Below are 26,010 nucleotides of genomic sequence, written 5' to 3'. Positions count from 1 at the left end.
TGCCCTTGAGTTCTTGCTCCAAAGCCAGAAAATCCAGTTCCTGCCCATATGTCTCTGGATCCCCCAAAGCTGCTGCCCCAGTGCTGGAGCTCAGAGGGGATGATTCCATGTAATTCCATTCTAGGGCCCTTTAAGAGGAACTGCTGGGTCTCCAGAAGCCTCTGTGTCACTCAGCCATAATCCCCGCTGGTTTATATAGTCTGAAGTTACAGGGACTTCTCTTCCCAATTCTGGAACCCTGGGCTGGGGTCTGGTATGGGGCTGGGACTCCTTGCTCCTCATGGGAGGCCTCCACAGTCGAGATATCCCTCCCAATTAAAGCACAGACACACGTGGGTGTCAGACCAGATGGTTCTTTGCTGCTGCCCCTCCTACCAATCTCAGTGTGCTTTCTTCTTTTACTTCTCTAGTTGTAGGACTTCCATTCAGCCAGATTTCAGGTGGTTCTGTATGATGGTTGTTCTCTATTTTAGTAGTAATTTTGATGTGGTTGTGGGAGGCAGCAGCAAATATAGGCATTTACCCATGCCGCCATCTTTGTTCTCTCGGGATCATGATTTTTTTTTTTTACCTTGAATAAAGGCTGCTTGAAGTAATTAAAAACAAAAATTAGATGAATTTATTCTTTTATATTGAAGAGATATTTTAAGTCTCTTTATGTAAGAACTAGAGGCCTGGTGCATGAAAATCGTGCATGGGCGGGGGTGTCTCTCAGCCCGGCCTGCACCATCTCCAATCTGGGACCCCTCGGGGGATTCCCGACTGCCTCTCATAATCTGGGACTGCTGGCTCCTAACCGCTCGCCTGCCTGCCTTCCTGATCACCCCTAATCACCTCTGCCTGCCTATAGCCCCTAACCACCTCTGCCAGCCTGCCTGATTGCTCCTAACTACTCCCCTACCAACCTGATTGTCCCTAATTGCTCCCCTGCTGGCCTGATTACCCCTAACTGCATCTGCCTTGACCTGAAACCAGAACCCAGGATTCCCCCCTCCGGCCGGATGCAGGCACCCGGGACCCAAGCTTCCCTCCCTCTGGCCGGCCACAGACACCCAGGACCTGGGCCAGCTTCCCCTGGGCCTGCCGCATCCGCAGGGGACCATGGGTGGGCGGCTTTGCCTGGGTTGCAGCCACAGGTGTCTGGGCCCACAGGGCGTGCGGCTTGTCCCTCTCCCGGGCCGCAATCCCAGCCACTGGTGCCCGGGACTGTGGGGTGGGCAGCTTGTCCCTCTCCCGGGCTGCAGGCACAGGCACAGCCGCTGGCGCCTGGGACCGTGGGGCATGTGTCTTGTCCTTCTCCCAGGCTGCAGGTGCAGGCACAGCCGTTGGCACCTGGGACCGTGGGGTGTGCGGCTTGTCCCTCTCCCGGGCTGCCAGCGCAGGCGCAGGCGCTGGCAACCTGGACCATGGGGCGGGTGGCTTATCCCTCTCCCAGGCTGCAGTCTGGCTGGTCCTCATTCCTCTCTCGAGAGTTCATTGGTGCCTGGCTGGTCCCCATTCCTCTCTCGTGAGCTCATTTGTGCCTGGCTGGTCCCCATTCCTCTCTCCCCAGTGTTGAGTGTCTGAGCAGTTACGGCATGAAGTGTGAGGGCGTGAAGATGTGAGGGCGTGATGACCATTTGCATAGTAGCTCTTTATTATATAGCCGTGGTCGGCAAACTGCGGCTTGCGAGCCACATGCGGCTCTTTGGCCCCTTGAGTGTGGCTCTTCCACAACATACCACGGCCTGGGCGAGTTTATGTTGAATAAGTGGTGTTAGAAGAAGTTTAAGTTTAAAAAATTTGTCTCTCAAAAGAAATTTCAATCGTTGTACTGTTGATATTTGGCTCTGTTGACTAATGAGTTTGCTGACCACTGTTATATAGGATAGGTAATAATGTAACATTAACTTAATAAGAACCAGTGGACATAACTTGTTATCTATTCCATTTGGAATAGCTTTAGCTATAACTTTAAAAGGAAATAACACAAATAGACTAACAGTTATGAATCTATTTCAGCTTAGAGCACATTATAAATTACAATAGTTCCACAATTAGTGCTAGTTGAAATTAAGTCTGAACATGGTGGGCTACAGGATGAATTTTTCTTTCATCTTTTCTAAGATTTTTTTTTACATGTTGTATTGATAAATAGGTATGGAAAACAGCATGGCGGTTTCTCAAATATTAAAAATAGAACTACCATATTATCCAGCAATTCCACTACTGGGTATTTATCCAAAGGAAATAAGATCACTATCTCTAAGATATCTCCACTCCATATTCATTGTAGTATTATTTACAACTAGAGGCCCGGTGCACAAAATTCATGCATGGGGGGTGTGTGCTCCTCAGCCCAGCCTGCACCCTCTCCAATCTGGGACCCCGCTCACAATCCAGGATTGCTGGCTCCCAACTGCTTGCCTGCCTGCCTGCCTGATTGCCCCTAACTGCTTCTGCCTGCCAGCCTGATCATCCCCTAACCACTCCCCTGCCAGCATGATCAATGCCTAACTGCTCCCCTGCCAGTCATATTGCCCCTACTGCCCTCCCCTACCGGCCTAGTCACCGCTAACTGTACTCCCTTTCCAGCCAGGTCGCCCCTAACTGCCCTCCCCTGCCAGCCTGGTTGCCCCCAACTGCCCTCCCCTGCTGGCCCGGTCACCCCTAACTTACCTCCCCTGCCAGCCTGGTCTCCCCCAACTGCCCTCCCCTGCTGACCTGGTCGCCCCAACTGCCCTCCCATGCTGGCCCGGTCACCCCTAACTGCCCTCCCTTGCAGGCCTGGTCACCCCTAACTTCCCTCCCCTGCCGGCTTGGTTCCCCCCAACTGCCCTCATGGTCCCCCACAACTGCCCTCCTCTGCAGGCCTGGTCACCCCCAACTGTCCTCCCCTGCAGGCTTGGTCACCCCTAACTGCCCTCCCCTGTAGGCCTGGTCCTTCCCAACTGCCCTCCCCTGCAGGCCTGGTCCCCCCAACTGTCCTCCCCTGCAGGCCTTGTCACCCCTAACTGCCCTCCCCTGCAGGCCTGGTCCTTCCCAACTGCCCTCCCCTGCAGGCCTGGTCACCCCTAACTGCCCTCCCCCGCCAGCCTGGTCCCCCCCGCCCCCATTTGCCCTCCCCTGCAGGCCTAGTCACTCTCAACTTCCCTCTCCTGCAGGCCTGGTTGCCCCTAACTGCCCTTCCCTGCTAGCCTGGTCCCCCCCCAACTGCCCTTCCCTACAGGCCTGGTTGCCCCCAACTTCCCTCCCCTGCAGGCCTGATCGCCCACAACTGCCCTCCCCTGCCGACCATCTTGTGTCCACATAGGGGCAGCCATCTTGTGTGTTGGAATGATGGTCAATTTGCATATTACCTCTTTATTATATTGGATAGCCAAGACATGGAAACAACCTAAGTGTCTGTTGAGGGATGAATGGCCAAAAAAGAAGGACATTTTGCCACTTGCAACAACATGGATGGATCTTAAGGTCATTATGTTAAGTGAAATAAGCAGAGAAAGACTAATATTATATGAGCTCACTTATATGTGGAATCTAAAAAAACCCACAAACTCATAGATACAGAGAACAGATTAGTTCATTGCCAGAGGGAGGGGGTTGGGGTGAGAAGGATGGTTGAAGGTGGTCAAAAGGTACAAACTTTTAGTTATAAGATAAATAAGTCTGGGGATGTAATGTACAGCATGGTGACTATAGTTAAAAATACTGTATTACATATTTGAAAATTGCTAAGAGAATAGATCTTAGAATTTCTTACCACAAGAAAAAACTTGTAACTATGTATGGTGGTGGATGTTAACTAAACTTATGGTGATAATTTTGTGATATCTACACATATCAAATCATTATGTTGTACACCTAAAACTAATACAGTGTTATATGTCAATTTTATTTCAATTTAAAACATGAATAGTTGCAACAACAACAAAAAATAGAATGGATTTTATCAAAATTAAAAACTTTTGGGTATCAAAGAACCCTACCAATAGAGAAGAAAGATAAGACATAGAATAGGAGAAAATATTTGGAAATCATATCTGATAAGAGATTAATATGCAGAAGTTATAGAGAAATCATGCAACTCAACAACCACCCCCAAATCCCTGTTAAAATGGGTAAAGGGCTTGCATAGACATTTCTCCTACCATTATCCTTACATTTCTAACATGTATTCTTTTTAAAAAAAATATATATTTTATTGATTTTTTACAGAGAGGAAGAGAGAGGGATAGAGAGTTAGAAACATCAATGAGAGAGAAACATCAATCAGCTGCCTCTTGCACACCCCCTACTGGGGATGTGCCCGCAACCAAGGTACATGCCCTTGACCGGAATCGAACCTGGGACCCTTGAGTCTGCAAGCCGATGCTCTCTCCACTGAGCCAAACCAGTTTCGGCTAACATGTATTCTTAACAAAACCAGGGGTTATCTCTTTCTCTATATACATTCTAAACAAGACCAAGGACCTTGGAATGCTCAATTACAAACTCCCATCCATATTATTGTTTTCTAATATTTCAGGTCCACTGTTTTGTGTGTGTGTGTGTGTGTGTGTGTGTGTGTGTGTGTGTGTGTTTGTGACTGTGTCTGTGTTTGAATAATAATACATTTTCATGCTATAAAATTAAAAAGGTATAAGAGACTAGATCGTAATTGTTCTCACCACAAAAGAAATGATAAGTGATAAGAGAGATGTTAGTAATGGTGGAAGTCTTATTGCAATATAAAAAACGAGGGGCCCGGTGCATGAAGATTCATGCACAGGGGATGGGTCCCTCAGCTCGACCTGCACCCTCTCCGATCTGGGAGCCCTCAGGGGAGCCTTCTCCAATCTGGGAGTTTCTGTTTGTCTTTGCAGTCATATGAGCAAATTGTCTGAGACCCCAACCCAGTTTGGTTTGGTGCTCACAGAATAATAGAGGTCTTTTTTTTTTCCTTTGTTCCATTGGTGGAGATTTCCTAGAAGTTGCAGGATATCTTCCCTTTAATTTTTTCTCGACACTGTGACTTTACTTATGTCTCTCACCTTTTCTTTCCCTCCATCCCCCACCTGCAACAGTAACTTGCTCCAGGCTCACTTTGCTCTAGTGTCTAGGACAGTGATGGGCAACCTTTTGAGCTTGGTGTGTCAAACTTCACCAAAAAACTGAGCATAACTCAGGTAGTGTGTCACTTTGAGGAAAAAACATTATTTTGCGATATTTATAGTTTAAATAACATAAATGTATAATTGTTATATATAATTGTATTTAATAAACCAAAAACTAAATATTTAACTTACCTGCTTAGTGACTTCTTTGTTCATCCGTCAGTCGGTTTCTTTTGTTGGTCTTGATATTATTTAGCTTGTGTGGGGTGCCGTGAACTAAGATAAGTGAGGGGGAGGGGGAATTCTTTAACTAACCTGCCTATTAGTGACTTTTTTGTTGCTGAATTTCATTGGCCAAATCTTCAATTGAAGGTTGGTATTTTGTACACTTCAGTCCCAAGCAAGCGCTACTAACTTCATCTGTCAATCTGTTTCTTTTGTTGGTTTTGATATTATTTAACGCTGAGAATAAGGCCTCACAAAAGTAAGTAGAGGGAAAAATTGTGAGTAAAGCCATTGCTATATTTTTCAGGGTGCTAAAAGTGTCTGGTAGTCAGTTCCAGGCACTCCAAATTTCCTGTTCGTAGTGGCACTCCTCTTGATTCTCCAAGTGGCACTTTTCCAGATTCTCAAGCTTTGACCTCAAGTCGACAAACACCTGAGCCCAGATACTGTCTTGAAATTCTGCAAGTTGCATCTCCAAATCATCAATTTGCATCCATTGGAAACCATTTAATTCCAAACTACTGTAGACTACTACATCAGGATACTTAATTATTTTCATGGTCTGTTCTAGACTTCTAAATTGACTAAATCTATCACTAAACTGGTCAAGTAACGAGTCTAAAACATGCTGATACTTCATATGCAAGAGTTCCATTTCATTTTGTACAGCTGCACTGGCCTTCTCAAAATACTTTGTTACTCGAGGAAAATACTTATACGTTTTAGTTTCTACATCTCGCTTGAAAATTTTAACTTTACTTTCAAAAGCTTTTATGTATCCAAACATAACATCAATACTTTTGCCAAAACCTTGTAACTTTAAGTTCAGTTCATTAATATGAAAGAGAGATCTGTAAAAAACATCAGGGTGTTGACCCACTTATCATCATTAAGCTGAGGAAAGTTTCCCAGATCCTTATCGTCAAGAAATACCTTAATTTCTTCAAAGCACTCCACAAAGCGCTCAAGAACTTTGCCTAGGCTCAGCCATCTTACATTATTGTACATCAGCAGTCCACTGTAAGTGGAATCAACCTCCAGTAAAAGTGCCGAAAATTCTCACTTGTTAAGGGGGCGAGCAGCTATTAAATTAACTATTTTTGTAACAACTGACATTAAGTCGTTTAAGTTGGTGAATCCTGCCTTGGCACATAAAGCCTCCTGATGGATAATACAATGAAAAGGCACAATCGGATGTCCAATAGCTTCTGTAAACAATTTGACAAATCCGACTTTTTCCCCACCATATTTGGTGCCCCATCTGTCGTCACTGACACAACTTTAGAGATATCAATGCTTAGGTCACGAAATGTTTGTATAACAAGCTTACATATTTCGCTTCCTGATTTACTTGTTGACACTGATACTAACTTTATCAACTCTTCTCTCATTGTGAGACCATCAGAATATCGACCAATAATGGCCAACTGAGCATGTGATGTGACATCAGTAGTTTCATCAAGAGAGATCGAAAAATATTTACACTTCCTTATATCTCTCTTTAATTGATGTTGTACTTTTGTGTTCAGTCTCATTATTCGGTCTTTTATGATATTTCTACTGAGTGGTAACTCAGATATTCTCTTAATAATTGCATTTTTATTCTGCATATCGTGAAATAGAACTGGTGCACATCTTAGGAGAGTTTCTTTAATAAATTCTCCCTCACTGAGTGCTTTTCCATGCTGAGCTATAGAGTGAGCCACGCTCAAACTTGCAGATGTTAAATTTGTAGAGCCTTTCATAAATTTAAGGATGGAATTAGATTGGCTCTTATAAAGGTGTAGCTGCCTGGAAATGTATTCCTTCCTTTCATCCTCACTTTTTTCCAAGAGCTGGGAATGATTAGTTTCAAAATGTCTATTTATATTCCACATTCTGCTTACTACCGTTTCAGTACATAGAATGCAAAATGATCTGCCATTTTTTTCTATAAAGCCATACATCTCGGTCCATGTCTCTTGAAAGGGTCGGCCACTGCTACTACCACTTCCTTTACTTAACCTTAGTTTTTTATTTTTTGGGTTCTCCATCAGGGGGCCAGTGACAGAAGATAGAATTATAGATAGCTTGTTAGGCCTGCAGGCAATTAGGGGTTAACTAGCCTAACTAACCACAAAATGGTGCATATAACTGTCTTTTAGGAAAGGGCAGGGTTAATAAGCAGAAATAGGGGTTAATAAGGATGCACAACAGTAATAGTGGTGAAATGGAGTCTGCACTATGGAGCAAGATGGTGTTCCTTATGTGAATTAAAATGGCTGCCGCTATTTCTAATGGCGGGAAACGGCACCCATAGCACGCCACAAACCCTCGCCTCTCCCAGCCTCCCCCTCACTTATCTCAGTAATGATGGATTAGAAATCCATGATACCCCAGAACAGTAGATAATGAACTGTGGTAACTGGTTGCTGTGGTTAACTGTTATTTGGTTACTGGTAATGGCAGGGCCCCCAGAGATGCGTCCCCCGCTGTGTTCCACTGCTCCCCGCTCTGCCGGTGGAAGTGAGGGCAAAGATCCCGGCTTAACCGGAAGTCCCAGAACTAGACGCTCTGTGCCGGACTTCTGTTGTTTTGGCCTACAGACCTCCGGCACAGAGTGTCTAATAGGGGAGGATGAAACATTTGCGACTAGAGTCTTGGAGGTAGACTAGACTCTAGTCGCAAATGTTTTATCCTCAGGAGCAGCAAATGTTTCATCCTCGGCATGCAGCCGCCTCAGCAGCCGCGTGTCATCAGAAATGGCTACGCGTGTCATTGCTGACATGCGTGTCATAGGTTCGCCATCACTGGTCTAGGAGATCCCTCAATGCATCTGCCACCAGAACTATGATTCCCAGCATTCCTGGTGCTCCCTGCACTCTGGGCTTTCGCTTCTAGTCCAGGGGCTGCCACCAGAACTATGATTCCCAGAATTCCTGGTGCTCCCCACGCTCTTGGTTTCTGCTTCCGGTCCACGGGCTGCACAAACCAAGAAGACTGAGAACTCCAGCTGCCCCCAGGCTGGGCTGAGAGGACTGGACACTCCAGTGGCATCCCTGGGACCAGTGTGTCCCTCTGGCCAGCGCTGCCTGCACCGGCACTGAGCAGCCAGGGTCCTGGGGACGCCTGCCACATCTCCCCGGCTACGCGGAGGGTGGGTGGGTGTTGCACCTCACCCCCGGCTGCTTGGAGCATGTGTGCATGCACGCTGCCCACAGGCCCGCCATCTTTGTTGGGTTAATTTGCATACTCACTCCTGATTGGCTGTGGGTGTTGCGGAGGTATGGTCAATTTATATATTTGTCTGTTATTGGTATAGATTAGAGGATTTGTGCACTGATGGGTCCCTTGGCCTGGCCTACGGCGATCAGGCCGAAACTGGCAGTCTGACATTCCCTGAGGGGTCCCGGAGTGCTAGACGGCACTCTGCAAAATTGCTGTCACTCTGCAGCTCCTGCATTGAGCGTCTGCCCCCTGGTGGTAAATGTGCATCATAGCTACCTGCTGGTTGGCCGGTCACTTAGGCTTTTATATATATATAGATATATCAAGCCAACACATTGTACACCTTTAACTACACAATTTTATAAGTCAGTTACATCTCAATTTTTACAAAAGGTATAAAAAGCCTGGCTGGTGTGGCTCTGTGGTTGAGTGTTGACCTATGAACCAGGAAGTCATAGTTTGATTCCCGGTCAGGGCACATGCCCGGCTTGCAGGCTCAGTCCCCAGTAGGGGCCCTGCAGTAGGCAGTCGATCAATGTTCTCTCTCTTCATTGATGTTTCTCTCTCTCCCTTCTTCTCTGAAATCAATTAAAAAATATTTAAAAAAAGGTATAAAAAGTTATATTGTGAAAATTCTTTTTCTCATGCATATCCCCTAACCACCCAGTTCTCTTCACCAAAGGAGACCACTGTTTTCATGGGATATATTAGGTTAATCTATATGAAGTTGCCAATCTTTGACTACTTTGATATGCAGCAATGGCAATTTTATGCAGTTCAAACTAATATCCATGAAAAAATCAGATTCCTATTTTTATGGAATTTTCATTCCAGTGGAATTTGTATTAGTTAATTATTTTAGTGTAATAAATTATCCCAAAATGTACTGGCTGAAAACAACAAGTATTTATTATCTCAGAGTTTCTCTGTGGGTCATGAAATTGGGAGTGGTTTAGCTGTGTGATTCTGGCTCAAGGTCTCTGATGAGGTTGTAGTTAATATGTTGGCTGGAGCTGCAGGCATCTAAAGGCTTAACTGAGTCTGAAGAACCAACTTCCGTCCGGCTGGTGTGGCTCAGTGGATTGAGCATTGTCTTATGCACCAGGAGGTCACTGGTTCAATTCTGGTTCAATTCCTGGTTGTGGGTGCCATTAGTAGGCGTGCAGGAGGCAGCCGATTGATCGATCGATGTGTTCTCTCTTATCGATGTTTCAATCTCTCCCTTTCCCTTCCTCTCTAAAAAAAAAAATTAAATCAATAAAAACATTTTATAAAAAGAATCAACTTCCAAGACAGTTCACTCACCTGGCTGTTGTCAGGAAGTCTCAATTTCTCCACATATGAACCTTTTCGTAAGATTGCTTGAGTATCCTCATGACATGGCAGGTGCCTTTCCCCAGAATAAATGATTCAAGACAAGACAAGGAGGAAGCCACAATGACTTTTCTCTCCCTCTTGCACTGCCTTTTATGACTTAGTCTTGGAAGTCACACCTTGTTGCTTTCACCATATTCTGTTTGTTGGAAGCAAGTAAATGAGCCCAGGACACACTCAAGGGGAAAGGAGTTAATTTCCACCTCTTGAAGCAAGGAGTAAACGAAGAATTTGTGAATATGCTTTAAAACCATTGCAGGAAGACAGATAAAAAGCAATAAACATAGTAAATAAGATAAAGACAATATTAGAAGGTGATAAGTTCTGTGAAAAAACAAAAATAGAGCAGAGGTAAAGGGAATCAGAGTGTGTGTTTATGGAAATATGTGTGTTGCAATTTTAAACAGGTTGGTCAGTGTAAGACTCATTAAGAAGGTTAGATTTGAGTAAAGACTTGAAAGAGATAAGGAAGTTAGCAAAGCAGATATCTGGAAGGAGAAAGTCGCAAACTAAGGGAATAGTGAAAGCAAAAGCCCTGAAATGAGACTAACATGAGATGAGAGAAAAGAATACTGTCTATATTTTATTAGTACTACTAGTGGCCTGGTGCACGGATTCATGCACATTGAAAGGAAATTAATTAGAAGAAATATTTTAATATCACTATTCGCCCTTTTCTGTAATAGATGTGTCAACCAAATTCACAATCGACAATGACAGATCAAAACACATGCGTGCAATTGGTGCCAGCTAGAGCTTTATATGTATCGCGCATGCACTAGTCAACGTTTATTTTTAAATTGCTAGTGTGCATTATATGTACCGGCTGGTCGGTCAGTCGGATGGTTGAATGGACATATGGTCTGTCACTTAGCCTTTTATAAATATAGATATTTTCAATTGAGGAGGTGGGGGAAAATGAGGAAGTATTATTTCCATGACTGAAATGAATAAATTCATTGTTTCTAATAGGAATGTAAAGAAGAAATCAAAATGGATCCAAGTATGGGTGTGAATTCTGTCACCATCTCTGTTGAGGGGATGACGTGTAGTTCCTGTGTTTGGACCATTGAACAGCAGATTGGAAAACTGAATGGTGTACATCACGTTAAAGTAAGTTACTCTTTGGGAATTAGTGAAGTCAGAGATTTCAGAATGGGTTTGGCTTTTCAGTGAAGTAAAGAGTTTATACTTTTTTTTGCCATTTTGGGTTTATTTGTGTTGTTTCCCCCCCCCCCCAAGGATTTATACTTCTTGTTTCTACAATATTCTTGTCTATGATTCAGACTTCTCATAAGATCTTGAGCAAATTGACTTCAGTTTCCCTTGTTTTTATTACAAATAAATTGGCTAATTGGCATATAGTGATTCTTCATGAAGTTTGATATAAAATTTCCTTATTTCAAGAGTCATGTGAAGTGTGATGGCAATATGTGGGTAATTCTTTTCCATGTCTGAAACTGTAGGTGATTTTTTTTCACATCTGAGTTTCATATTCATCTTGGCCAAAGAGGGCAAAGTAAGCTTTGGATCCATTTTTACTGTTTGTACGGTGGGAAAGCAGTATTTGTCTCATTTGTTGTCTACACTACACACTCTGGTCAGCTAACACTGTGTTCATGGTTGTGGCTAAATTTTTTAAATTTACATAGTATAATAAACCTTCTAAGTTTTCTGCCCTGAAGGCATCCATAGGCAGACTTAGATATGAATTTTCCACTTTCTCATGCTCCAAAAGGACTTTCTTTTCTTTTTTTAAAAAAATATATATTTTATTGATTTTTTACAGAGAGGAAGAGAGAGGGATAGAGTCAGAAACATCGATGAGAGAGAAACATCGATCAGCTGCCTCTTGCACACCCCCCCACTGGGGATGTGCCCGCAACCAAGGTACATGCCCTTGACCGGAATCGAACCTGGGACCCTTGAGTCCGCAGGCCGACGCTCTATCCACTGAGCCAAACCGGTTTCGGCTGGGACTTTTCTTTTGTATTCACCATCTACCTTCACATAACTCCAGTCTTCAACCCCTACACAAGTATGCTGCTTTCTTTAATTTGCTTTAGGGAGAAAGCCAAGTTGGAAGTGTGGAGAATTGACAATATTTACTATACTGCATGTTTTGTTAAATTGGTTTATCTTTAAAATATTCAATTTATATAAACATTTTGTAATTTTTTTCATTAATTTGTAACTATTCAAAAATTAGATGGATATTTTTCAGGATATTTTGTTAATTTGAAAAGAGGATGGCAAAAGTTAACTCTACAATCTTTAGTTCCAAAGCTTTAAAAACAAGTCATTTCATTTCAGTGAGTAATAAGTACGACACCTGCACTTGATTTTATCCTCAAATGAAATCAATTAAACCTCCTCCACGTGATTTAAGGTGGCCAATGCTGGGGGCAGGAATAGAAGCTAAGTCTTACTAATTGTCAGTGCTAATTGCAGTAAAGCTAATTGCATCAAGAAACTACTTCGCAAAATTTTTCTCCAAGGGACTTATGTACCTATTCTTTGTCTTGCAAACTATTTTAGATTAATGTTTGTTTTTCCAACATATCCATGTATAAATGAAGGACTAAATTCTACTTTAACATTTGCAAGTACATTCCTCTCTAGATTCCCCCCCAAATCCTATTGCACCCCGCTTGTATGTAAGGCTGCTGTTTCCACTGCATCTTTCTAGAATTCACTTCTGTTTAATAAAGCTTGCTTAAGGCCAGGAAAATACATTTGAATTGGATTAAGTGTAAAGGAAAAGTAGCAATGATGTAATGTTAAAGCACTTTGTGTTATCAACAGTGGATCCCAGTGACAGATACTTACGGCTGTACTTTCCAGGGCATGTTCACAATTTGATTGCTAAGAACAAAAGGAAACACATTTTCTCTGCCTTTTCTAGCTCACCTCTCTTTCTTTAGTCAAAAGCCCATATGGTATAGAGTATAATTTTGACCTTTCTTCTTTTTTCCTTTCTTTTCTTTTCTTTTCTTTTCTTTTCTTTTCTTTCTTTTCTTTTCTTTTCTTTTCTTTTCTTTTCTTTTCTTTTCTTTTCTTTTCTTTTCTTTTCTTTTCTTTTCTTTTCTTTTCTTCTTTTCTTTTCCTTTTCTTTAAAACATATTTTGTTGGATGGGGGAGGATGAAGAGGGTAAAGGAGGTCAAATACAAGATGACAAAAGGAGACTAGACTTTGGGTAGTGAGCACACAATAGAGTATACTGTTGCATTATAAAGTTGCAACTTGAAATTTATATAATGTTACTAGAGGCCCAGTGCACGAAATTCGTGCATGGGGGGTTGTGTCCCTCAGCCCAGCCTGCACCCTCTCCAATCTGGGACATTCCTCACACAATCCAGGATTGCTGGCTCCCAACTGCTCGCCTGCCTGCCTGCCTGCCTGATTGCCCCTAACCGCTTCTGCCTGCCAGCCTGATCACCACCTAACCACTCCCCAACCAACCTGATTGATGCCTAACTGCTCCCCTGCCGGCCCGATTGCTGCTAACTGCCCCCCACCCCCGCCAGCCTGGTCACCCCCAACTGCCCTCTCTTGCCAGCCTGGTCGCCCCTAACTGCCCTCCCCTGCAGGCCTGATCCCCTCCAACTGCTGTCCCCTGCTGGCCTGGTTGCCCCCAAATGCCCTCCCCTGCTGGCCTGGTCATGCCCAACTGCCCTCCCCTGCAGGCCTGGTCCCCCCTACTGCCCTCCCCTGCAGGCCTGGTCATGCCCAACTGCCCTCCCCTGCAGGCCTGGTCCCCCCCAACTGCCCTCCCCTACAGGCCTGGGTCCCCTCAAACTGCCCTCCCCTGCTGGCCTGGTCCCCCCCAACTGCCCTCCCCTATAGGCCTGGTCCCCCCAAACTGCCCTCCCCTACAGGCCTGGGTCCCCCCCAACTGCCCTCTCCTGCTGGCCTGGTCCCCCCCAACTGCCCTCCCCTGCAGGCTTGGGTCTCCCCCTAACTGTCCTCCCCTGTAGGCCTGATTGCCCCCAACTGCTCTCCCTTGCAGGCCTGGTCCCTCCCAACTGCCCTCCCCTGCCAGCCATCTTGTGGCGGCCATCTTGTGTCCACATGGGGGCTGCCATCTTTGACCACATGGGGGTGGCCATCTTGTGTGTTGGAGTGATGGTCAATTTGCATATTACTCTTTTATTAGATAGGATTAACCACTGTTATCCATATTTAATAAAAAATATTTTACTAATTGCTAAGTCTTCTAGGCCCAGAGACAGATTTATTGTGAAGTTAATGAAGCTTAAGTTTCAGTGAGTGACCTCTTCTGAAACCCTGGATGGGGTCTTAGAAATGTGTTCACATGGTTACATGTTTTTGCAAAAATAAAATATTTTAACCACCATCCTTTAAGCCTATTGTCTATTGCCACTTTGACTCCCCCTCTGTTAGACTTCCCCTTTGTGTTGGGTGTCATTGGATGTGCCATGGACATTTTGAAGATCTAAGGGGAGGGAGGTTCAGTGGGGATATGTTTAGTTTGGTGTTAGAATATTTGACTATATGTGGTTCTTAATCACTTGTGGATATAGTGACATTTTTGCTAGAAATTATGGTGTAGCAATGGCTTTTAGTAATACTCCTATCACCCACTGACTCACCCAGTATTATGGCATAAAAGTGTAGTGCCCAGTGTAAAATAGCTGTTATCAATTCAAAGAGTATTTAAAACTAATCATTGTACAAGAAAACTTTTCTGAAAATGCCCTGAAATCTTAAAGCTCATATATGAAAGAAACTGATAATTTCCCTGAATTTGACAACAGCTCAAAATTTATCGATTTCTGGTTGTGACATTGAAAGGAAATTTTCTAAACTCTCAAATAAAAAAATATTTTGACCTGCAGGAAAGACAATTATCTTTCTTTTCTCTGTGTTGAAAAATTTTTTTACAAAATCATTGTCAAATGAAGCAGCAGAGTATACAGCCAAAAATATAGGAAAATAAAATATTATAGAGGTAGGTGTATCAGGCATTATTAATAAACATGTTATTTTATGGACTTTATGGTATTTTCTAGCTTTTAAAAATTTATAAACTTTAATTTTGTTACTTATCCTATCTAATAAAGACAGAATATGCAAATTTACCGTCACTCCGTCACAAAGATGGCGGTGCCCATAGCCGCAAGATAGCGGCGCTCAGTCCCCTCAGCCCTGTCGGAGTCATCCTCTTAGCCCTCGCCGTGGTGAGGGGCAAACAGGCCCCTGCAGAGTGCAGACAACAGGGCCCTGCTTGCCCTTGGCCGCGATAGCGAGCCAGAGAGCAGATGGGCAGGCTGGTCCACAGAGAGCAGAGAACCACGGGGAGCAGACCTAAGCCATCAGTAGGACATCCCCTGAGGGCTCCCAGATTGGAGAGGGTGCAGGTCGGGCTGAGGGACCCACCCTCCCACTCCCCCACCCCTTACCCCCCGTGCATGAATTTCATGCACTGGGCCTCTAGTTCATAATATTTTTACTCCTGTACAGAATTTTGGTTTTGTGTTTTAGTCTCATTATTATTTTTTTTTAAAGATAGTTCCCCAAAATGTTTAAGCTTCAGAGGCCACAAAAGGTGGATTCACCTTTTTCTAGGAATCATGTAGAAAATTGTCCACACCCAGACATAATTTATAGTCAGAATTTACTTCAGTCAAAATGTTAATATATAAATATGGCTCACTTTTTAACGAATGTCAAGGTTTAAAATTTCTAGATAATAGTTTCTGAGATTGCACTTACTAAGGCTAATGTGCAGTCAATTTGGAAACACAATTTGGAGAGGACCTTATTTCAACTAATTCAAGAAGTTCTGGTAGTATTTGGAATAAAACTCTGATATGAAGTAATGTAATTGTTTTGTTAAATCGAGCGGGGTTGTTTTATTGAAAAAAATTCTCCAGTGGAACAGATTAGAGCTTTAACAGAATTCAAGGAGAGTGAATAGTCAAGAAGTCTCTAATTATTCAATAAGTAGAATGTATGATTATTTCTCCTTGCAGCTTCAGCATTTAAATACATTTTGGGAATTTTCTCTTAAATTGTAAAGTTTGTAAATGACTCTAATACTCTGGTTTGTCCTGCCAGTGGTAAAATTAGACTTTAAAGGGATTAGCCTGAAGTTTAATTAAATCACCCTAGTGGTCTGTTCAGGGGGAAAATGAAATGGGCAGATAATGTGAAGGTCTTTCTCTGGGATTGGTTGGCCTTTCTGAAAGTGAAATGTAAAAACAAATTTAATTAGATATAAGTACTGAATGACTCCAAAGGTTAATGCCTTATTAGCAAATTACTTTGTCCTTGAAACTTAAACTGCTAACTCTTTTAGTGCTTTTTGCCTTTATGCAGATAAAGGCTGCCATCCGTTCTGCTAATATAGACTATCCTTTTATTTATTTTTTAGAATTGAATTTATTGGAGTGACATTGGTTCACAAAACCATACAGATTTCAAGTGTGCAACTCAATAAAACATCATCTAGACACTGCATCATGCGCTCATCGCCCCAAGCAAAGTCTCTTTCTGTCCCCATTCTCCTTCCCCCCCTCGCCCCACCTTTGCCTACCACCACCTAGTCCCCACATCCTTTCCCTTGGGCTATCACCACACTGTGTTGTCTGTGTAATATTGACTATCCTTTAAACAAAATGACAACCTAGATGCTAGCAGTAATTAAATTCATCCTGTGGATGAATGCATTTCTTGTTTCCCTTAAAAGTAACTTTTGAAAATATATTTTCATTGATTTTATAGAGAGAGGAAGAGAGAGGGAGAGATAGAAATATCATCAATCGGCTGTCTCCTGCATGCCTCCTACTGGGAATTGAGCCTGCAACCCAGGCATGTGCCCTGACCGGGAATCGAATTGGTGACCTCTTGGTACATGGGACGACACATAACCAACTGAGCCACACTGGCTGGGCGAAAATAACTATTTTTTAATTCTTGAAAAAGTAACATATGTACAGAGTAAAAACCCTCTCCCAAAGGAAACCAGTCATCAGTTTGCTATGTCTGTATCCTTCCAGAAATAGACTATGAATATAAAATGGTTACATGTATTATATACTACTACTAGAGGCCCGGTGCATGAAATTCATGCAGGGGGCAAGGCGGGCGGTGTGTCCCTCAGCCCAGCCTGAATCCTCTCCAATCTGTGACCCCTTGAGGGATGCCCGACTGCCTGTTTAGGCCCGATCCCACCATTTAGGTCCTCCCCTGCAGGCCTGCTCACCCCCAACTGCCCTCCCCTGCTGGCCCGGTAACCCCTAACTGCCCTCCCTTGCCAGCCTGGTCGCCCCTAACTGCCCTCCCCTGCAGGCCTGATAGCCTCCAACTGCCCTCCCCTGCAGGCCTGATCCCCCCCAACTGCCCTCCCCTGCAGGCCTGATAGCCTCCAACTGCCCTCCCTTGCAGGCCTGATCCCCCCCAACTGCCCTCCCTTGCTGGCCTGGTTGCCCCCAACTGCCCTCCCCTGCTGACCTGGTCATGCCCAACTGCCCTCCCCTGCCGGCCATCATGTGGCGGCCATCTTGTGTCCACATGGGGGCACCCATCTTTGACCACATGGGGGCAGCCATCTTGTGTGTTGGAGTGATGGTCAATTTGCATATTACTCTTTTATTAGATAGTATGTATGTATGTGTGTATACACACACACACACACACATATTCCCTTTTCATATAAATGGAATCATGCTATACATATTGTTCTGCATCTTGCTTTTTTCATTTAGCAAATACATCTTAGATATTGCTCCAAGTGAGCATATAGAGATCAATCTTTTGCTTTTTATTTGTAACTTTTTTTGTTTCCTTACTTTTGCTAAGGCAAATGACAGTGCATTGAACATTCCTTTTTTAAAAACACTGTGCTAGGGTACTATAAGAATTTTGCTTCATATAAATTCCTAGGTAATAATCATCCAGCCATGGAGATACAGAATCAGTTACTAGGTTTAGGTTTCTGGTTTCTGGTTTAGTTGAACTTTATTCAAAGGAAGTATCAAAGGAAGTATCAAAGCAAGTATCAAAGGAAGGTCCAATCCAAAATAAAAATCTAGCACTGGAGGAATGGTGTAAAGAGGGACTTTCACTATTTCCTTTTTATAACTTTAATTTTTTATAATGAATAATCATACATTAGTTGTATAATTTTTGAAGTAAAATGGAAATATATTAGCATTAAAATTCTGACAAAGCAATCAGTTTACAGATAATTTAATTCATGAAAATCAGTGCTACACCTTAAAAAGACTAACAAAATCTCTGTATCTTTTTCATTTTAAAATTGTTGGTTTTTGAATTTTTATATTGGTTTTGGGCTAACCCTTTATTGAGATTCATCAAAAAGTATGTGTTAATAGAGCTTGATGTTTTACTTTATGACATTTTAATTTTCAATATTCTATACTGAAGCATCAAAGTAAAGCATTACTTGATATACACACATTTTTTCAACAAACAACAATAGAATTTGTATTGAGATATGTATAATATAAATGGGATTCCTACTATGTATTAAAATAGTTTTTAGTTGAGTCAAAAATATATTGTAGATGGTGAATCAAACACTAGAAATTCAAGATAATCGATGAATCATTTCACTTTTCTAACTTCAGTTTCTGTAAAATGACAGAATCCTTTCAAGCTCTCAGAAGCCTCTGATTACCTTTATGTTAAGTTGTTATGAAAATCTAAGAAAGTCGGCTTTAAATCATCTGAAGACTTTTACACTAACTGTGCTGCAGCAAGCTAATCTGAATTTATTGTGATGATTTATACTATAAACTAGAGGCCTGGTGCACGAAATTCGTGCACGGGGGTGTCCCCTCAGCCCAGCCTGCACCCTCTCCAATCCGGGACCCCTTGGGGGATGTCTGACTGCTGGTTTAGGCTCGATCCCTGGGATCGGGCCTAAACCGGCAGTCGGACATCCCTCTCACAATCCTGGACTGCTGGCTCCTAATCGCTCACCTGCCTGCCTGCCTGGTTGCCCCTAACTTCCCCCCCCCCCCCCACCAGCCTGATCACCCTCACTGCCTATGCGTGCCGGCCTGATCGCCCCTAACTGTCCCCCTGCTGTCCTGGTTGCCCCTAACTGCCCCCAGCTGCCAGCCTGGTCGCCTTTAACTGTCCCCCCGCCACTGGCCTGGTTGCCTCTTACTGCCCGCCCTGCCTGCCTGGTCACCCCTAACTGCCTCCCCCCCCCCCCCCCCCCGCCAGCCTGATCACTGCCTCTGCATGCCGGCCTGATTGCCCCTAACTGACCCTCTGCCGGCCTGGTTGCCCCTAACTGCCCCCTGATGCTGGCCAGGTTGCTCCTAACTGCCCCCCCCTTCTGGCCTGGTCACCCCTTACTGCCCCCATGCCAGCCTGGCCACCCCCAACTGCCCCTCTCTGCTGGCCTGGTTGCCCCTAACTGCCCCCCCTGCCCGCCTAGTTGCCCCTCACTGCCCCTCCTGCCAGCCTATTTGCCCCCAACTGCCACCCTGCTGGCCTGGTCGCCCCCAACTGCACCCCCCCTGCCAGCCTGGTCACCCCCAACTGCCCCCCTGCTGGCCTTGTTTTCCCCCAACTGCCCCCCCCCTCGCCAGCCTGGTCGCCCCATGCAGCCTGCTGTTCAATCGTTTGGTCGTCCCTCACTAACCCCCCTGCTGGCCTGGTCGCCCCACACAGCCTGCTTGTTCAGTTGTTTGGTTGTCCCTCACTAACCACCCTGTCGGCCTGGTTGTAGGCAGCCATCTTGTGAAGGTGTGAAGGTCAATTTGCATATTACCTGTTTATTATATAGGATTAATTCCTAGGGGGATATAAAAGAATTTCAGTGTGCTAAAACTTTTGCCATGGACCTTTCCCAAAGTGATTTTTAAAATGGGAAAGTTTTAGAATATATCAATTGTCAATCCTGATAAAAAGCCAAAGAAATGTATTCTTTAAATCATTTTTCTTAAAAAAATATTTTTATTGATTTCAGAGAGAGGAAGGGGGAGAGAGAGAGAGAGACATCAACAATGAGAGAGAAACATTGATCAGCTGCTTCCTGCACGGCACCTACTGGGGATCGAGCCTGCAACCTGGGCATGTGCCCTGACTAGGAATGGAACTGTGACCTCCTGTTTCATGGGTTGACACTCAACCACTGAGCCACAACAGCTGGCTCTCTGACATCCCCTGAGGGGTCCTGGATTGCAAGAGGGTGCAGGCCAGGCCAAGGGACCCCACTGGTGCAGGATCCGTGCACTGGGCCTCTAGTATGCATATAAGATCTTTGGTTAATCTCTTCCTGCTCTCTCCCCTCCCCCCTTCCCTCTGAGATTCATCAATCTGTTCCATGTTTCCATGCCTGTGTGTTGAGCGTCTGCGCCCTGGTGGTCAGTGCGGGTCATAGCTACCGATCGAATGGCCGAACAGTCAAATGGTCGCTTAGGCTTTTATATATATGGATGAGAGTGAATACAAAAGAGAGAAATGTACTAATGACAACCCAAGAAGTGGTAGTGATATAGTTTTTAGCTTTTATAGAAAACTAGAGGCCCAGTGCATGAATTCGTGCACCAGTGGGGTCCCTCGGCCTGGCCTGCAGGATCGGGCCAAAACCAGCTCTCTGACATCCCCCAAAGGGTTCTGGATTGCAAGAGGGCACAGGCCAGGCTGAAAGACCCCACTGGTGCACAACTGGGCCAGGGAGGGATGCAGGAGGTTGGCCAGCCGGGGAGGAACCGTGGGAGGGCTTCAGGGTGTGTCTAGCCCCTCTTGCTCAGTCCCGATCAGCTGGACCCCAGCAGCAAGCTAACCTACCTGTTAGAGCATATGCCCCCTGGTGGTCAGTGCACATAATAGCGACTGGTTGACCGATCGACTGTCTGCCTCTTGGAGGTCAGTGCATGTCATAGCGAGTGGTTGAGCGGCCTTAGCATATCATTAGCATATTATGCTTTGATTGGCTGAATGGACGACTGGGCACTTAGCATGTTAGACTTTTATTATATAGGATTAGAGCTAAAAGGGATTATCTGGTCCAGTCCCTCAAGATGATGCAGCTGTTCAAATTAGGGTGATTTCTCCAAAGTTCTAGATTTCATTTTGCTTGAGAATAGCTGATACAGGCTTTCTATATTTATGCAAATTATATAGAAATTACATGCAGATAAAGTATACTATGCCTGAATTTCATATTTTAGACATTTCAGTAGATAAAGAACACCTTACACATTAAAATAATGGATCTTTGCAATGTGTGTGGACAGTTAGCATTCTCTGTATCACTATTAATGCTATTGAGGGCACAGAGAACATTTAATTTCTTTTCTACTCTCCCACTCCTGCCTTCATCTAAATACAGTGACTAGTCCTCCCCCTTGAGTCCTTTCTATGAACCACATTCATAATTTGTAGACTGTTGTATGTTTATTTTCAAAGGAACTATTAATATAATGGGAAAATTGTTCCTCTGAAAATAAAAATAACAGCTTTGATCCCTAATGAAAAGTTCTGAGAAAAAGACAAGCTGAACTTTGGAACAATGTGGGGAATAGGCAGAGGTGGTTATTGTGGGTGGTGATCATGTGAAAGGAGAGCTAGAAAGAACCAGAATCAGACTGCTACAAGCAATTTCTGACTCTATGGAGTCTGTACCTGTTTTTGTTCACTACTGTATACCTAGCAGCTAGCACAGTGCCAGGCATATAATAAGCATGCAGTCAATATTTGTTGAATAAATAAATGCTGTTTTAGCTTCCTGCTCAAGGATTTGGCATCCAGAACAGTTTTGTGATAATCATTACATGAATTTTTCTCTGAATAGAAAAAAGGATTTGCTTGTTTTTGTTTCCTTTGAGATCTTAGGCTTGAAAAGTCTCTTTGATATCTAACATTCAGAGGAAAAGTTGAGTGCTATTACTGGAAAAGGGAACAAGGGGAACATTATTGGGTGTAAGTGTGGTTGCTTGTTTTAAAACACACACATAGAAATTACTAAATAAGGAAATGTTTTCCAATCTGCAGCATGAAAAAAACAGGGTAATAAAACTTTTTAGATAGTATTTTATATATACAGTTTATTTCCTTACATCTTTTTATCAATAGAAGATAGGCTGAAGCAGTAAAAAGTGCAGAAAAACATCTAGTGACAAAGTAAATTTTGCTTTTAAAAAATCAGTTTTGAGAATAATTTCTAATTGGGTATGTTAACAAATTGACATTGTTAGGGGGGAAATTAGCTCAAGGGGTGGGAGGATTATGAAGAGGGTAAAGGGGTTTAAAGGTGACAATAAAAATGTGTGGTGATAGAAGGAGACTAAACGTTGGGTGGTGAGCACACGAAATATACAGATGATGTAGTATTATAAAGTTGCATACCTGAAACCTACATAATGATATTAACTGATGTTACTCCAATAAATTTAATTAAAAAAATAAAAAATTAAAAAATCTCAAAACCAGGTCTTCTTTAATAGATATCAGATACAATGTATTTAATCCTAAAAGGAAAAGAATCCCCCTTCCTTTTTTAAAATTTTAGTACTTTATCAGAAAGATTAGTACCTAGAGTGATACTGTCCAATGGAACTTTCTGCAATGATGGAAATGTGCTATATCTAACCTGTCCTGTATGGCAGCTACTAGCTACATTGGCCATTGAACACTTGAAATATGGTTATTGAAACTGAGGAACTGAATTTTTAATCTTATTTAATATATTTTTAAAATTATCATACAATAAAATTGACTTCTTTTTGGTGTACAGTTCTATAATTTTTTTTAGTTTGTTGAATTTTAACAGAATATAGATTCATTTAATTATCACCACAACCAGGATAGCACAGTCCCATCACCACCCAAAACTCCCTTGTGCTGCCTCTTTATGGTCACTCTTTCCCCACCCCTCATCTGGTCTCTGTAATCCCCTTTAGCTTAAATGTTTAGATTTTTAAAGTAATTTTCTTAATCAGAAAATCATTTGGCCTCAGGCTGGTGATATTAGAGTTTAAAAGAGAATCTCTTTAAAGACACAAAAGCCTTTATTTTATAGTGCCTATGTTTATATTGAATCTCTTTCAAAATAAATGTCCAAACTATATGTGGTGTGGCTATTCTGAAGCTTTAAATTTTTTTTTTCTTTTTTGATTAAGGTATTACATATGTGTCCTTATCCCCCATTGCACCCCACCCCCCCACTCATGCCCCCCCCCCTCCGTTGTCTGTGTCCATTGGTTAGGCTTATATGCATATATACAAGTCCTTTGGTTGATCTCTCCCCCTTCCCCCATCCTCCCCTACCTTCCCTCGGAGGTTTGACGGTCTGATTGATGTTTCTCTGTCTCTGGATCTGTTTTTGTTCATCAGTTTATGTTGTTTATTATATTCCATAAATGTGTGAGATCATGTGATATTTATCTTTCTCTGACTGACTTATTTCGCTTAGCATAATGCTCTCCAGTTCCATCCATGCTGTTGCAAATGGTAAGAATTCATTTTTTACCGCAGCGGAGTATTCCATTGTGTAGATGTACCACAGTTTTTTAACCCACTCATCTGCTGAGGGGCACTAAGGCTGTTTCCAAATCTTAGCTATTGTAAATTGTGCTGCTCTGAACACAGGGGTGCATATGTCCTTTGTGATTGGTGTTTTTAGTTTCTTGGGATATATTCCTAGACATGGGATCACTGGGTCAAATGGGAGTTCCATTTTTAGTTTTTGGAGGAAACTCCATACTGTTCTCCACAGTGGCTACACCAGTCTGCATTCCCACCAGCAATGCATGAGGGTTCCTTTTTCTCCACATCCTCGCCAGCACTTGTTGTTTGTTGAGTTGTTGATGATAGCCATTCTGACAGGTGTGAGATGGTACCGCATTGTTGTTTTGATTTGCATCTCTCGGATGATTAGTGACTTTGAGCATGTTTTCATATGTCTCTTGGCCTTCCTTCTGTCTTCTTTCGAAAAGTATCTATTTCGGTCCGTTGCCCATTTTTTGATTGGGTTGTTTGTCTTCCTTTTGTTAAGTTGTATGAGTTCCCTGTAACTGTTGGAGATTAAACCCTTATCGGTGATAACATTGGCAAATACGTTCTCCCATGCAGTGGTCTTGCTTGTTGTTTTGTTGATGGTTTCTTTTGCTGTGCAGAAGCTTTTTTTTTTTTTAAGAATCTTTTAAAAAAATATGTTTTATTGATGTTTTTACAGAGAGGAAGGGAGAGGGATAGAGAGTTAAAAACATCCATCAGAGAGCAACATCGACCAGCTGCCTCCTCCACGCCCCTTATTGGGGATGTGCCTGCAACCAAGGTACATGCCCTTGACCAGAATCTAACCTGGGACCCTTCAGCCCGCAGGCTGATGCTCTATCCACTGAGCCAAACCGGTTAGGGCTGTGCAGAAGCTTTTTATTTTGATATAGTCCCATTTGTTTATTTTCTCTTTAGTTTCCATTGCCCTAGGAGCGGTATCTTTGAAGAAATTGCTTTAGCATATGTCTGAGATTTTGCTGCCTTTGGATTCCTCTAGTATTTTTATGGTTTCCCATCTTATGTTTAAGTCCTTTATCCATTTTGAGTTTATTTTTGTGTAAGGTGTAAGTTGGTGACCTAGTTTCATTTTGTGCATGTATCTGTCCAATTTTCCCAACACAATTTATTGAAGAGACTGTCTTGACTCCATTGTATGTTCTTGCCTCCTTTGTCAAATATTAATTGAGCATAGTGGTTTGGGTCGATTTCTGGGTTCTCTATTCTATCCCATTGCTCTATATGTCTGTTCTTGTGCCAGTACCAGGCTGTTTTGACAACAGTGGCTTTGTAATACAGCTTGATATCTGGTATTGAGATTCCCACCTACTTTGTTCTTCTTTCTCAGGATTGCTTCAGCTATTTGGGGTCTTTTTTAATTCCAGATAAATTTTTGGAGAGTTTGTTCTAGGTCTGTGAAATATGCCGTTGGTATTTTAATGGGGAGTGCATTGAATCTATAGATTGCTTTGGGTAGTATGGACCTTTTTAAAAAATATTTTTATTGATTTTTTACAGAGAGGAAGAGAGAGGGATAGAGAGCCAGAAACATCGATGAGAGAGAAACATTGATCAGCTGCCTCCTGCACACCCCCTACTGGGGATGTGCCCACAACCAAGGTACATGCCCCTGACCAGAATCGAACCCGGGACCCTTGAGTCCGCAGGCCGATGCTCTATCCTCTGAGCCAAACCGGTTTCGGCTAGTATGGACATTTTAATGATGTTGATTCTACCAATCTATGAACACGGTATATTCTACCATCTGTTTATGTCTTCCTCTATCTCTTTTTTCAGTGTCCTGTAGTTTTCCGCATATAGGTCTTTTACCCCCTTAGTTAAGTTTAATTCTAGGTATCTTAATTTTTTTGGTGCAATGGTAAATGAGATTGCTTTTTTAGTCTCTCTTTCTGTAAGTTCACTATTGGTGTATAGAAATGCCATAGATTTCCTGGCATTAATTTTGTATCCTGGTACATTGCCGAATTCATTTATTAAATCTAATAATTTTTTGATGGAGTCTTTAGGGTTTTCTATGTACAGTATCATGTCATCTGCGAATAAGGACAATTTACTTCTTCTTTTCCAATTTGGATGCCTTTATTTCTTCTTCTTGTCTGATTGCAATGGCTAGTACTTCCAGTACTATGTTGAACAGTAGTGGTGAGAGTGGGCATCCCTGTCTTGTTCCTGTTCTTGGGGGAAATGGTTTTTGTTTTTGCCCATTGAGTATGATGTTGGCTGTGGGTTTGTCATAGATAGCTTTTATTATGTTGAGGTATGATCCTTCTATTCCCACCTTGTTGAGAGTTTTTATCAAGAAAGGGTGCTGAGTTTTGTCAAATGCTTTTTCTGTATCAATTGATATGACTATGTGATTTTTGTCTCTCAATTTGTTTATGTGATATATCACATTTATTGATTTGCAGATATTGTACCATCATTGCATCCCCGGGATAAGTCCTACTTGGTCATGGTGTATGATCTTTCTGATGTAATGCTGGATCTGATTTGCTAGAGTTTTGTTGAGGATTTTGGCATCTATGTTCATGAGGGATATTGGCCTGTAATTCTCTTTCATTGTGTTGAGAAAATATATATTTTTATTGATTTCCGAGAGGGAGG

The 26,010-nt window shown here is 42.9% G+C and overlaps 1 protein-coding gene across 1 annotated transcript in view; it reads left to right on the top strand.

The window, feature by feature from the left end:
* ATP7A (ATPase copper transporting alpha) overlaps nt 1-26,010 on the top strand; it is a 204,527-nt gene that overhangs the window by 75,373 nt on the left and 103,144 nt on the right. The window contains exon 2 of the mRNA XM_079765248.1: nt 10,854-10,994. Within this exon, the coding sequence (XP_079621374.1) occupies nt 10,875-10,994 (120 nt within the window). The 5' untranslated portion in view covers nt 10,854-10,874. The remainder of the gene's footprint in view (nt 1-10,853; nt 10,995-26,010) is intronic.

Source organism: Cnephaeus nilssonii (genome assembly GCF_951640355.1).
Source record: "Cnephaeus nilssonii genome assembly, chromosome: X".
In the NCBI taxonomy this organism is placed as follows: Eukaryota; Metazoa; Chordata; class Mammalia; order Chiroptera; family Vespertilionidae; genus Cnephaeus; species Cnephaeus nilssonii.
The sequence above is the reverse complement of the archived record's forward strand: the minus strand, read 5'-3'. Positions and strand labels throughout refer to the sequence as shown.